Genomic DNA, 15,640 nt, shown 5'->3' with positions numbered 1-15,640 from the left:
AAATGTTTTTTTGTACATGAAGTAGTTTAAATGTTAAAATGTTACTTAAGTATATTTAAAATAGTTCCATTTTAGTACAAATAAGTACACTTAACACAATTTAAGTAGGACTTTTGACTTTTGTGTTTTTTATACAATTAAAGTATAATAAGTACAAAAAAAGTTGTTTCATTTTAGCACCTTTTAAATATACTGATTAATAATAATAATGTGGCTACAAGAACACTTTAGTGCACAATAGCATAATAATAATCTATTTTTTTTTTCTCTAGGGTTGCTAAAAGAAAATGACCTACTGGTACCATGTCTTTTGCTAGGCTTGGGTTATGGGCAGGCATGTTCTTAGAACACTTTTATTTAGTTTGAGTTTATTTTTTATATTTGCATACTGGCTTGTTCATTGGTCAATAAAGTTCACTATCTGTATGTAGTCATTCTAGGCTGAATAACTGTCTGTTATATCTTTACAATATTGGCTATAATAACTTGTAAGTTAATGTTTTTTGAGCTGCTTGCTCGTTCCTTTAATATAGATCTTTAATAAATATGAATACATCCAAACAGCTAGTAGAACGTTTTCTACAGTATTGAGCTTTAGAGCAATAAAGAAACTGTGTTATTTGGAATGATGGAGCCTAATCCAGCACTTTGTTAAGGATTAGTGCAATCAAAAGCATTCAAATCATCAAAAGATCAGATAAAAAGAACATCACTAACAGTCTAATGTGGTGAAATGCAATCAAGTCCTTACAGCAATGCTAGAAATCTTAAGAAGGCCTAAAAAGCTATGTTAATTTTCAAATACTGGTCCTCAAAAGATCAAAATAATGTAAGATTTTGTCATATTTTCCAGCTTTATTGCTTTTTATTTTCTCTTTTCTCTTTATGTCCTTTCATGCATGTGTCAATTATGCTGAAAACTGGCATTTGATGGAAACATGGTTGACCCAAACTTGAAGACTTAAATTCTTCATTCATATTATTTTATTTATTGTAATTGATAAGTTTAAACTACATATAGAGACATTTTGAGAAATATGTGTCAAAATTAATATTATGAAAAGATGAATGTGTTATTTAACAACTTAAAAGATTTAATCAATGATACCAGGGTGCATTGCAGACATGCAGGCAATAAATCCACCGCCATGCAAAAAAAAAAAAAAACTTTATAAAATGTGGAAAAAGTTTTAAAAGAATAATTTTTATGTGCAATAATATAATAACAAATAAATCTCGAAATAAATATTGTTACAAATTCTTTGTATGAAACTTTAAACAACTATATTGATCCTCATACTCTTAATTCCCTTGATTTCAGAAGAAACAGTGAAAAATGAGTGTATTTTTGTCCATTTATGTAATTCTTCCTCAAAATCCGTTCAGTTTAAAAACAATAATAAAGTTCTCACATATTTATTTAGACAGAAGACCCAGCGAGCTCCAAACTGAGGATTTGGCTCAGGCTGCTGTCATGTGGCCCGGCGAACACGGCTGATATGATCAGACAGGATCGGATGGGAGGAGGGCTGCTAGTAAATATTAACTGAGAGTTGTAGCATTGGAGCTTTTTAGGCATTTGAGCTGAAAATGAAAGCAACAATTAGAAAATCCTGTGGCTGTGGTAGTTGGAGAAAACGTTGGGGAGATAATCAGATTGATTATCTTTGGGGAGATAATCAGAATCAGATTCAATCCTGGAAGGCGAATTTGCACAACACTGTAAACCTGGAGGAGTTTTTTATTTAGTCAATTGTTTGAGACAACTGGTTGCAGTAAAATATTTAAAGTGTTAATTAATGAATAAACCTGAAAATTATTACCTAGAAAAGTTATTATACCTAAATAAATTGATTATTTAACTAATATTTTCTTCTGCTATCAATTGCAAAGCATAAAAAATCTGCTTTGAAATACAATTGATTTGTAGATAGTTTTAGATTTTAGATTTTAACTCAAATACTTTTTTACCTGTTGTTGAGTAAACCATTGAGTAAATCTAAAGCTAGTTTTATTTCTTCAGTTATCCAACCTGAAGGGGGAGTGACTACATACAGACGGTGAGCTTCAGTGAGTAATAGACACACCAGTATGCAAATATATGATAGCAGTATATTCAAAAAAAGACTCAAAGATCCAATTTGAATGTAGAAAGATACGACAAGCAGAAGCAAAGTTTAGGAACATCCAGATTTGCATTCTCTTTTTACAACTGACTTCGTTTATTTGAGTTCATACTTATTTTGACCTGACCAACAGTACGTTTTTCCACAATTTCTACTGTACTAAACCTGCTTGGACAGCCTCTCCTCCACAGCAGGTCCATAAGTGCCACCTCAGCTGCCTATTTTCTGCTGCTCACATCTCATTGCTTCTTGCGAAAGTTAATCTCTGCCTCTTTTTCACCCCGCAGGAACCCATGCCTTTGGCTGTCTGAGAAGCACTGGCTTGTACGACGAAGCAGCAGCGAGACAATCTGGTGCCCAGAAGTCTGAAGCAGAGAAGCCACCTGGAGAGCATGAGGTCTGAGCGTCTGTAGGAATAGGCAGAGAAGGAGGAAGGACTATAGAAAACCGAGGATTGTAGAGTTGGAGTTGGAACTTGTTTGATTGTCCCCTACTTCTTTTGTCGGATGCAACGAAGCAGTCACTCTATAACATGAGCGAGGACGTAGAGGAGATTTGGCCTTATCTGCACTTGCTCTCTCGATGCTGACCGGCTCTTTTTGGCCTTCACTTTTTTGGGGGGGTGTCCCCTACTATGACCCCCCCAGCGATTGGGATCTTAGAAGGATCTAGAAAGAATCTAGGAAGGTTCTAGGAAGGAGGCCAGGCTGCCAAACCAGGACTGAAGTGGACATCTTCGATATGTTCCAGTATGTTCCATCGAAAAGAAGCACCGATTGCCAAATTCTTGATTATCTTTGATGATCTGTAAGGAAATATTCAAGGATTGCAGAATTTAGGCAATGCCCATAATCTAAACCCCTCAGCCTCTTCTCCATTCTTCTGTGGACTAGGGAGTGGCCATATTTGTTATTCGTGACATTCTGTTCTATTGTTCTCTGTACTGATGCTCTTCCTATTTGCACTTCCCTTTTCGCACTGTTGACCTAGAACTAGACCTTACTTTGGCATCGATTCACTGTTCCTCTTTTCATTATTTGTGGTTTGACTCTCTACCTTCCCAGAGCTGTTTTGGAGTACCTCTGTCTCCAAAATCTGTTTTCCTTGACCATGGGTTGCCGGCAGAGTTCGGAGGAGAAGGAAGCCGCCAGGCGCTCAAGGCGTATCGACCGGCACCTTCGGTCGGAGAGCCAACGCCAACGGCGCGAGATCAAGCTCCTTCTCTTGGGCACCAGCAACTCTGGAAAGAGCACCATCGTCAAGCAGATGAAGATCATTCATAGTGGCGGCTTCAATTTGGAAGCTTGCAAGGAGTACAAGCCGCTGATCCTCTACAATGCAATCGACTCGCTCACCCGCATCATCCGGGCCTTGGCAACCCTCAAGATCGACTTCCACAATCCGGACCGTGCCTACGACGCCGTTCAGCTCTTCGCCCTCACCGGTCCGGCCGAGAGCAAAGGCGAGATCACGCCCGAGCTTCTCGGGGTGATGAAGCGCCTCTGGGCCGACTCCGGGGTGCAGGAGTGTTTCCAACGCTCCAACGAGTACCACCTGGAGGACAACACGGCCTACTACCTGAACGACCTGGACCGGATCTCTGCGCCTGAATACATCCCTACCGTGGAGGACATCCTACGCTCCCGAGACATGACCACCGGCATCGTGGAGAACAAGTTCACCTTCAAGGAGCTTACATTTAAGATGGTGGACGTGGGGGGGCAGCGCTCTGAGAGGAAGAAGTGGATCCACTGTTTCGAGGGCGTGACCGCTATCATCTTCTGCGTGGAGCTGAGTGGCTACGACCTCAAGCTTTACGAAGACAACCAGACGGTAAGGATAAAAGCAATAGCTTTGCTTATCATTTATCGCTTGAGGTTGGTAGAACCTTGGCACCTTGGATTATATTTGATTATATTTGAGATTAGTCCATGATGTCAGTAATCATCAAGAAATCTTGATAGTGATCATATTGTGGTACATTATTATTCTGACAAATTGCAATTCTCTACAGGAAGCAAAGGGGGCGACATGCCTTCTATAATTTTATTGGACTATAAAGACATTGGCTGCCAAAAGTTCTTGTAGTTACTGTAATCGAATCACTGCAAAAGAAAATTACCAATAAATGTTCTTTACGTGATGCCAGAGAAGAACCACACTGGTTTCCAAAAACCTTTAAATATACGATTGTTCTTAATGCAATTTTTGTACATATGTTTAAAGTTAAGAGGAACCTCCACAAAGTACACATTTTAGCTTTTTAGCTTAGTTTTTAACTGTTGGACTATGTGGGGTTATCTAGCTATCTAGCTAGCTAGCTACTGAGACAAACTACTAGTGATTTTTTGATGCTTTTTGAGCCTAACAAGGATTGAGACACTCTAAGGCAGGGTAGGGTTAACTGGTAGGGCCAAACGTCCAGGCCTATGCGAACAGGTTTAATCAGTGTCATGTTTGAACTCCTGTCTCAAGCCTTGTAACTTGGATGAAACCACATGGAAACGGCCGAAAGATGGCCAGACGAGTGCAGCTGTGTTTTCTGGCAATCGAGGTGACCAGATAATGCAAACAGTGTCACAACAAGCCTGACGTTATCGCTGCTATACTGTGTCATCCTCGCCGTAAATCCATCCGAACGCCGGCCTCTGGTGCTCCCATTTCTTTATCTCGCCATTACACATTTCCCATGTGCCATCCCGCCATCAGACTGCGTGTGCCTCTCGTGCCTCTCCGCATTTCCGCTGTGGGTAGAGCTGGCAGTGTTACGCCTGGTCTACGCAAATAATTTTAGAGGATGATATTTACTTTGGCTGACCTGACGCGATGTGCCTGGGCGCTCGGCGGGTAAACAAACGCGTGTTTGATAAGGAGCTGATTTCCTTTCTTCAGTTTCGACTCATTCTGCTATCGTTCCTGCCTTCGTTTATCTTTCATTCATGCTCTCACTTTGCTCTAGCTATTCTCTTGTTCCTGCTTTTGTTCATTTCTCATTCTTCTCTTGTCCCTACTCTCGTTCTGCACTCGCGCTGCTCTCGTTTTTCTCTCGTTCTTCTCTTGTTCCTGCTCTAAACCTGCTCTTGTTCCTGCTCTTGCTCTTATCTGGGTTCTGCTCTCATTTCTGCTCTCGTTCTGCTCTTATTCCTGCTTTCGTTCTTCTCTTGTTCTGCTCTTGCTCTTCTCTTGTTCCTGCTCTCGCTCTTCTCTTATTCCTTGCTCTTGTTCCTGCTCTCATTCTGGTCTTTTTCCTGCTCCTGTTCTGCTCTTTTTCTGCTCCCATTCTGCTCTTGTTTCTGCTCAAATTCTTCTCTGGTTCCTGCTCTCACTCTTCTCTTCTTCCTGCTCTCGTTCTTCTCTTATTCCTGCTCTCTTTCTTCTCGTATTCCTGCTCTCGTTCTTCTCTTCTTCCTGCTCTCGTTCTTCTCTTATTCCTGCTCTCTTTCTTCTCGTATTCCTGCTCTCGTTCTTCTCTTATTCCTGCTCTCTTTCTTCTCTTATTCCTGCTCTCGTTCTTCTCTTATTCCTGTTCTCTTTCTTCTCTTATTCCTGCTCTCGTTCTAGTCTTGTTCCTGCTCTCATTCTGGTCTTTTTCCTGCTCCTGTTCTGCTCTTTTTCTGCTCCCATTCTGCTCTTGTTTCTGCTCAAATTCTTCTCTGGTTCCTGCTCTCACTCTTCTCTTCTTCCTGCTCTCGTTCTTCTCTTATTCATGCTCTCTTTCTTCTCGTATTCCTGCTCTCGTTCTTCTCTTATTCCTGCTCTCTTTCTTCTCTTATTCCTGCTCTCGTTCTTCTCTTATTCCTGTTCTCTTTCTTCTCTTATTCCTGCTCTCGTTCTTCTCTTATTCCTGTTCTCTTTCTTCTCTTATTCCTGGTCTCGTTCTAGTCTTGTTCCTGCTCTCTTTCTTCTCTTTTTCCTGCTATCGTTCTTCTCTTATTCCTGCTCTCATTCTAGTCTTATTCCTGCTCTCATTATACTATTCTTCCTGCTCTCATTCTTCTCTTATTCCTGATCGCTTTCTTTTCTTATTCCTGCTCTCGTTCTAGTTTTATTCCTGCTCTCATTCTACTATTCTTCCTGCTCTCGTTCTTCTCTTATTCCTGCTCTCGTTTTGGTCTTATTCCTGCTCTCTTTCTACTATTCTTCATGCTCTTCTTCTTCTCTTATTCCTGCTCTCTTTTTTTTCTTATTCCTGCTCTCGTTCTAGTTTTATTCCTGCTCTCATTCTACTATTCTTCCTGCTCTCGTTCTTCTCTTATTCCTGCTCTCGTTCTTCTTTTATTCCTGCTCTCGTTCCTGCTCTCATTCTGGTCTTTTTCCTGCTCTCGTTCTGCTCTTGTTCTGCTCTCGTTCTTCTCTTTTTCCTGCTCTCGTTCTTCTCTTGTATCTACTTTCATTCCTCTCTTGTTCTGCTCTCTCTGCTTTTATTGCTGCTCTTTTTCTGCTCTCTTTCTTCTCTTATTCCTGCTCTCATTCTTCTTGTTCCTGCTCTTGTTCCTGCTCTTATTCCTGCTCTCATTCTTCTTGTTCCTGCTCTCGTTCCTGCTCTTATTCCTGCTCTCATTCTTCTCGTTCCTGCTCTTGTTTCTGCTCTTATTCCTGCTCTCACTCTGCTCTCATTCCTTTTCTCGTTCTTCTCTTATTCCTGCTCTTGTTTCTGCTCTCGTTCTTCTCTTATTCCTGCTCTCATTCCTCTCTTGTTCTGCTCTCTTTCTTCTCATATTCCTGCTCTCGTTCTTCTCTTATTCCTGCTCTTGTTTTTCTCTTGTTCCTGCTCTTGTTCTTTTCTCATTGTTGCTACTCTCATTGCTACTCTCGTTCTTGCTCTGTAATAAAGGGTTGATTGCTGATCAGATGTTTTGGAACCGCACACAGCGCCGCCGCCAGACTTGGAACAACGCGGAAATTTAAGTGGTGCGTTAGCCTAGAATATCAATTAGCGAAGGGGAGTTAAAAATAAAAGTGTTCAGCGAGTCCTGGTGGCGGGGATGGTGGAGGGCAGGGAGGGGGAGATCATGAGCATGAGCACAGGAGTGTTAATTGAGTTCACAGTGCAAGGTGTTAGGGTGTACCTGCAAGAATTAGCGGCTCAGGCACCAGGGGAAATGTGAGCTGATGTGAGGCTGGGTCGTGGAACGAGCTGTTGTGGTAAGAGGGTGTGTGGCGTGACTAAGAGACGACTGATGAGCGATGGGGGGATAAGGATGTGGCGAGGGGAGGAAGTTGAAAGACGGTAGGAAATTAAAGTCAGCATTGTGAGAGAGAGGCTTATTTCACCAAGACCCAATGCTGAGCCTCTGTGGTGTTAAGTTAGCAACGCTAACCAGCAGAGTTTTCTCCCCATCTTCCCTTCCACAGATCCGAAGCTCATTCGGGTTGCCAGGTTAAGGACACTGAACCTACAAGAATGAGGGCAAGATGGGTTCAGTAACTTCTACCATGACAGGCAATGTTATAAACCATATATAACTTTATCTGCAGTTAGCTAACGCTAGCTTTATGCTTGGCTAGCTGCTTTAGCCTAAACCAAGCCCACTCTACCGAAAAAAAACCACACATTGGCTTTACACTATACAGTATATCTATATAAATGTACATGTGGAAACTATTCAGATTGTGTCATCAGGTGTAAACGTGACCTTTGTCCTAATTCTTACCACATTGTTAATTTAACACACCTGGCTGTGCAGATCAAGAGCTTCTGGAGCTTCTAGAGCTACTAAACCAGGGAATCAAGTGGATCTAATTAGAGCAGCAATAAAACTCAGCATGAGCTCAACCCAGTAACACTTACTCACTGCATGAACACACACACTCACACACACACCACACACACATGCAGCATTACTGCACACAACAATAGGCACTCACACACACAGTTTTTTCCGTTTTCAAACTTCCAAAACTTCCAAACAGTGTATTGCATCAATATATTGTACCAATCAAAATGTTGGACACACCTTCTTATTCAATGTTTTTATTTTTACCTGCATAGTAAATGAATAGTGAAGTGATTCAGACTATGAAGGAACACATAATGAATCATGAAGTAACTTAAACGTCTTAAACAAACCAACAAACCATACACTGTAAAGCATTTAGGTGCTCTTATCTGGGGAGCTGTTAACTTTTTATTTTATTTTAAGGCTGGTAACTCTGTGGGGTGGTCCTGATGAGTGCCAGTTCCATCATTATAATGTATTTAATGGTGTTTGCAGTGTATGCACTTGAGTATACTTTCAAAGTTCTTAAAATTCTTTTTTTTTTTAGAAATGACCTTTATTTTGTTTCTTTATTAAGTTGAGTAGGTCTTGCTTCTCATAATCTAAATTAGAAAATTATTAGAAAATTACTCAAATAGTGCTATTTACTGTATAGCTGTAACTCTACCTCTTCACTACTTTACAACTGATGCTCTCAAACACTTTATTAAGAGACAAGAAATTCAAGTAATCAATTAACTCTTGACGAGTTCAGCACAGCTGTTAACTGAAAGCCTAAATTCAAGGTGAATCTACCTCATTACCCTGACTGAAAAAATCCAAAGTATACCACGACACTTTGAAGAATGTAAAATATAAAACATATTGTGGTGTGTTTAACACTTTTTTTGTTTACTAAATAATTCCATGAGGATTTCTTCATAGTCTGAAACCCGTCCACTCTTTAGACTTGTGCTGGATGTGGATGGTTGAGTGCACATGATTGTGCATTGTGTGCGGTCACTGTCTTGTCTCTTATGTGGCTGGTGGGCTTAAAGTAGGACCATGGCTGTGTGTGTGTGTGTGTTTGTGTGTATGAGAGAAAGAGAGAGAGAGAGAGAGGATGATCTGATGGCAGGGTCAAAGGGCAGTGCTTGGAAAGGATAAACAGCATATGCAGAGTGATAATGGTGAAGCGCAGTGTGTTTAACACACCATAACAACAAGGTCATTAACTCGCTGCAGATAATGCAGAATATATTCTACACACACACACACACACACACACACAAACTACTAAATAGCATTAATGCTAGCAGGTGGCATTCTATATATGAAGGAGCCCGCTGTACAACCATACATCATATCTGGTATAATATGTACAGTATTGTGCAAAAGAAAAAGCTTCTTATCTGTGTGGTAAGTGTTTATTATCTCAGTAAAATACATTACAGCATTACAATAAATACAAACAGCAATTTTACAAAAAGCAGAGCTTTTACAGCCCTGTTTTCCTAAAAACATCTCCTAATCTCTCCTCCTCATCTGAGTTTAATAGAGTTATTTCTCATCATATTAATCAACACCTGGTTTGGTAAATTACTGGTAAATTTGGTAAGTCAGGTGAGCTGCTGACGGAACTGAACATAATATACACATGCTGGCTGAGGAGCATCCAGGAGAAATCTGGAACTGAAGAACGCTTTGTTCTTCAGCTTCAGGCTCACAGGATATAACATACTTAGTTAAAAATGAGAATTCCTTGTTGCGTTTTACTGTATGTATGTTTATTAGCATCTGTTCAAATCATCAAATCATATGTGGTGCTTTTTTCAGTTAGAAACACTCATATTGATGAGATAAATGGATTAGTGTAATTTGCTTTGGTCCCTAAAACTTTGGCACAGTACTATATATATGTATATATATATATATATATACAGAGATTGGACAATAAAACTGAAACACCTGTTATTTTAGTGTGGGAGGTTTTATGGCTAAATTGGAGCAGCCTGGTGGCCACTCTTCATTAATTGCACATTGCACTAGTAAGAGCAGTAAGAGTGTAAAGGTTCAATTAGCAGGGTAAGAGCACAGTTTGCTCAAAATATTGCAATGCATACAACGCTATGGGTGACATAAGAGAACAAAATAGGACAGATTGTTGGTGCATGTCTTGCTGGAGCATCTGTGACCAAGACAGCAAGTTTTTGTGATGTATGAAGAGCCACGGTATCCAGGGTAATGTCAGCATACCACCAAGAAGGACCAAACACATCCAACAGGATTAACTGTGGACGCAAGAGGAAGCTTCCTCTTCCACCAGTAAGAAGAGGTGTGTCTAAACTTGCTTCCTGTTATGATATACAGTGCGATTGGGCTGTTGAAGGAGGGCAGCCAAGCTAGTGTTTACTGTGTACCGAATGAGTGTGTGAGTGTGTACTGCTGGGCTGAGAGAGGGGTTGACGTATTGTAGCATGGCCCCGCTCCAACCGGGCACTAACTGGCTACAGGCCAAGGTCATCAGGCCTTCCAGGAAAAGATCACGCAGCAACAAATCTGCTCACATCTGGATACTAAAGAGCTGAGCTGAGCTGCACGTCTGACTGTAACTCTGTTAATATTGACTTTACATTTAAAATCCTTCAGTAAAATCATTATCTTAAAAACAGCCCTCAGTATTTCAGCTTTAAACTGCACATATCTCACGTCTTACTCAGCGTTTCATGGTGTCCTGTATGTGTTTATGTAGCGTTTGATGGGAAAGGGGGTTGAGCAGTTTTGAACATTAAGGTATAATGCTGGTAATAAACATCATTCATCATGTTATTTTAGCAATTCTACTCTGCACTAGGGACTAAATAAGCTGTGTGTGTTGTGACCGGCCCCTGGGGTTAGGGGCGTGGCCACTGTGACCCGGTAGTGAGGAAGCACACAGAGAACACAGACACGGGAAGTAAATTAACACCTGGTTTTAGAGCACAATAATTTATTGTGGTGACGGACAGTTCTGGTGGAAACAGGAGAGTTGAGGTGCACATTGAATTCTGTCGTGATTTGATCAGCCGTGGTTTTATGTTTTTTGGACACAATTAGGTTTAGCACCCGAACATCCCTTTCAGACAGCTTCCTCTTACAGCGTCCACAGTTAATCCTGTTGGATGTGGTTGGTCCTTCTTGGTGGTATGCTGACATTACCCTGGATAGCATGGCTCTTGATACATCACTAAGACTTGCTGTCTTGGTCACAGATGCACCAGCAAGACATGCATCAACAATTTGTCCTATTTTGAACTCTGGTATGTCACCCATAATGTTGTGTGCATTGGAATATTTTGAGCAGAACTGTGCTCTTACCCTGCTAATTGAACCTTCACACTCTGCTCTTACTGGTGCAATGTGCAATTAATGAAGATTAGCCACCAGGCTGCTCCAATTTAGCCATGAAACTCCTACACTACAATGACAGGTGTTTGCATTTGTAAATCTGTGTTAACAATCGGAGCTGAATGCTAGGGGTGTGCTATATCGTATCGTACGCAACAATATATTTTGGAATATTGTGAACGATACTATACTCATAAAAAATCGTATAATTATCAAAATATCTCCCACCACTTTTTATCAAAAGAAAAAAATTACAATGTTCTCATTTCCCATTATATATCTACTAGAGACAGATTATATCTGTCCAGTATTATTTATTTTACTTTAATCCTGGATATACAGAGATATTTGGAGTGCATTATTATTAGAATCATGACATGATTTTGGATCATTGACTTCTATTACAAATCTGATAAAATTCTTGTATTTTTTATATCTCAGTTAGCCTATATTATTTCGTATAAAATAGTAGAATTTAATTTTCATTTTGTTGCAGTAGCGTATTCTTGAAATATATTTTTTATTCAGTGTTTTGTCATGTGGCCAAGAGTATATTTATAGTGAAAATAACATGAAATATTGTGATATTATTTTAGGGCCATATCACTCACCACTAACTAAATGCTGTATGCAGTATTACCAAATAGCTGAATGCTGTGTTTATGACAAGTGGTGTCCACAAACATTTGGACAATGTTCTTTGGGTTGCAAGCTAAGATCTTGTTGTAGAACTTTAAAAGAAAGATAGTTATAAAGGTGTGTTAGGTGTAACATCTCTTGAACATCTCTACTAGCGCTAGCAAGTTTGTGTGATTAGCATCTAGCAAACTGTACATAGTATAAAACTATATTCTAGTTTAGCATATTTACTTAACTGGTTGCTTAACTGTTTGTGTTTTTTTCTTTAATTAACTTTTCTGTACGAAACTGAGACTAGGAAGCTAACACTCTTAGCATGTAGCTTGAGCATTTGTACAGCAAATTTAGTTACAGTGTTACAACTATGTAATAAAACAACACCAGGTTAACATCACACTCGAACATTGGTTGAAATATATTGGTTGAAAATAACAATTTGGTCGATGCCAAACTTAACATAAAATATATGTCGCATTAGACACATGTTCATTATAATACAACTGTAGACTGACATCAACCCCCAACATGGTGTCCATCAAAAAAACAACATTGTCCTGATGTTTAACTTTAAGTCACATTTTTACATTTTTATCAAATGTGAATGTTGACTATTATATGCACTCTGCTGCCTGCACATTTTATTTACAAATAAAAAAAAAGAAATTTAAATCACATCTTAATCAAAAATTCAAAATTGGCCTGATTTTAGGCTGCAACATTAAACAGATGTTCAGTGTGACATCAGAAAAAAACGTTAGACAGCCATTGTATTAGACCTAAGGCCTAGACAGATGTTGAAAACAACATTGGGTTGACATCAAGCTTGAACAATAGTCAGATTAGAATTCAAAGTCACATCTCCATCAAAAAGCCAACATTGGCCTGATGTTAAGATGCAACATTAGACAGATGTTTAGTGTGACATCAGAAAAACATTAGACAGACGTTGAATTTTTGTTACAAATAAAAAAAAGAAATTTAAGTCACATCTTAATCAAAAATTCAACATTGGCCTGATTTTAGGCTGCAACATTAGACAGATGTTCAGTGTGACATCAGAAAAAAACGTAAGACAGCCATTGTATTAGACCTTATGTCTTAGACAGATGTTGAAAACAACATTGGGTTGACATCAAGCTTGAACATTAGAGAGATTAGAATTCATAGTCACATCTCCATCAAAAAGCCAACATTGGCCTGATGTTAAGATGCAACATTAGACAGATGTTTAGTGTGACATCAGAAAAACATTAGACAGACATTGAATTTTAGTTACAAATGAAATTTTAGATCTTAGGCCTTGGACAGATGTTGAAAACAAGGTTGGGTTGACATTATGCTTAAACATAAGATAGATGTTGAATTTCCTTTCTCTCTCTCTCTCTCTCTCTCTCTCTCTCTCTCGCGCGCGCACGCGGTTTTCGCACATGTACACACCCCTCTGCTGTAACATCCCTTTTTTCAATCCTCTTTTTTTGACCCATCCTTCTCTTTAAAAAAAATGAGAGAACCGGTTGTCAGGGCAACCATTGCCTAGCAACAGAGCAGGTCCAACGCTCCTAATCCCGCACTGTTGACAATGAGCTGTGACGGGTTGGGGTGGGGTGTGTATCTGTGTGTGCGTGTGTGTGTTGGGTTAGAGGGGGCGGGGCTGGCGGTTTGTACAACACTCTAGAGAGATAGAGAGTGTGTATGTCTCTGTGTAAGTGTGTGTGTGTGTGTGCCCGTGTAGAGCTGGGCAGGGTAGAGAGGGAACTGCATTGCGCAACGTGGCCCGCTGAAGTGAGCAGTACAGTGCGAGAGAGAGAGAAAGAGAGAGAGGACACACACTGTGGTGAATGGGTATGTGTGTGTGTGTGTGTGTGTGTGTGTGTGTGTAGCTGGGAGGGTGGAGATGTGGGTCATGGGAGAAAAATGCACACGCATCTCAGGAGGCCGCGTTTGGCTCTGGCAGCCGCCTCAGTCACGGAAGACCATCGGCCACAAGGCATCTTTTATTCTTACCTAATAAACCACAGCTGCTGCTGCTGGAGCTCCGCCCCCAACCGATAACCATCCTCACACTGCTGACCCACATCTACACCAGCTTCACTTCTCCACCCTCCTCAAAAACATCAGAGAGAGGGTGAAGCCATGTATCTATCAGATAAACAGCAATAGGGTTGGTATAGAACAGTAGAATTTTGGAATTATGGATTAGTATTTTTATAGAGGGTCTTTTGTGATTTTATTCCTGTCCAGAACGACCATGTACGTGTTTTTTTGTCTCAGACTTCCTCTGAGAAAATTACAGGCTGAATTATCTACTGTTATTCTCTGAACTCTGTGGTTCTCCCGTAATTTTAGTCCCGTCCGGACGCACATCTCTGAGTTTTGTCTCCTCATGTTTAATAAAATAGCTATTCGTCCACTGCTGCGCACCGTAGTTACACTTTGGGTGGCCGTTTCCATGGAGATCCACGTAAAAAAAACACAACAATGAGTGGAAATGGAGGAGCTACTGAACATGATGTCATGTGACCGAGAAAGCCTAAAAAAAAAAAACCTCACTGGTCCTCCTGTTTATTTTTTTTTCTATTGCAGTCCAGATGCAGGAGTTTTATCACTAGAAGAGTAGAAGTGTGAAATATTTTTCACAGATGTCCAATCATGTTAAAAACAAGCTAAAGGCTAAAGCTGTTGGCTGTTGCCATGTGGGTCAGCCAGACGTGACTCGTCCTGCACCAGTGTATCACTATACCAGAAAAGAAAATAGGAATTTTAATTAAAGATAAAAATTTGACATCAAACTTCACAATAGGTTCAAGTTGCAAGATATTTGTCAAAAGTTGTTGTTGTTGAATTTTGGTTGAATATGAATTTAGATTGAAAATCAAACAATAGGAAGACTTGATATCAAGCTCCAATGTTAGACATATAAAAAATCATGTTGATAGATAGATAGATAGATAGATAGATAAATAGATAGATATATAGATAGATAGATAGATATGAGGATAGTGAGGATAACTGATGTCAGCCATACACAAAGTGCAAATACAGTTATATAAATTAAAATTTAAATTTAGCAGTGCAAAAGATCTAACATTGATGTCTAAACTGATTTTTCAAAAGCAAAAACATTGGGTTGACATCAAGTACTAATGTTGTACAGACATTGAATTTTGGTTGAAAATGAAAATTTAGTTGACGTCAAAACCCAACATTTGGTTGACATTAAAAAACATTACGTTGGTTTGACATTAAATTGTGCTTGGAAATCAAAGTTACTTGTCTGTCAAAAAAAAACAAAAAAAAAACATTGACATCAAGTACTAATGTTGTAGAGATGTTGAATTTTGGTTGAAAATAAAAAACTTGCTGACATCAAAAACGTTTGACTGACATTGAATGTTGGTTGGAAATAAAAATCGCATACATCCCCTTCATAAAAACTTTGCCATTACATCAAGAACTAATGTCATACAGATGTTACATTTTGGTAAAAGATGAGAATCGTCTTTACGTCAAAACACACTGTTCGACAGATGACACTTATTTGACAAAAAAAAACCTTTTGGATGATATTAAGCTTCAATGTTAGACAAACATTACATTTTACATTTTAGTCTACATCTAGGAATTCAAAGGCACCTTTGGGCAAATGCAAATGTCCAGCCATCAAAATCCAACTTTGGACAGATGTTGAATTTTGGTTATAAATGAAAATAAGAATCAGAATGATGTAATGATGTAAAAATTCAGTATTTGATTGACAAGGTCAAGGTCATTTGGTAAAAAAACAACAAA

At 39.5% G+C, this 15,640-nt stretch overlaps 1 protein-coding gene across 2 annotated transcripts in view; it reads left to right on the top strand.

The window, feature by feature from the left end:
• gnaz (guanine nucleotide binding protein (G protein), alpha z polypeptide) overlaps window positions 1-15,640 on the top strand; it is an 89,680-nt gene that overhangs the window by 52,292 nt on the left and 21,748 nt on the right. For both annotated transcript variants that reach the window (XM_049468334.1, XM_049468333.1), the window contains one exon: window positions 2,414-3,959. In XM_049468334.1, the coding sequence (XP_049324291.1) occupies window positions 3,237-3,959 (723 nt within the window). In that variant the 5' untranslated portion in view covers window positions 2,414-3,236. The remainder of the gene's footprint in view (window positions 1-2,413; window positions 3,960-15,640) is intronic.

This window comes from Astyanax mexicanus, chromosome 20 (assembly GCF_023375975.1).
Source record: "Astyanax mexicanus isolate ESR-SI-001 chromosome 20, AstMex3_surface, whole genome shotgun sequence".
NCBI lineage: Eukaryota > Metazoa > Chordata > Actinopteri > Characiformes > Acestrorhamphidae > Astyanax > Astyanax mexicanus.
This window is presented reverse-complemented; position numbering and strand designations above follow the sequence as displayed.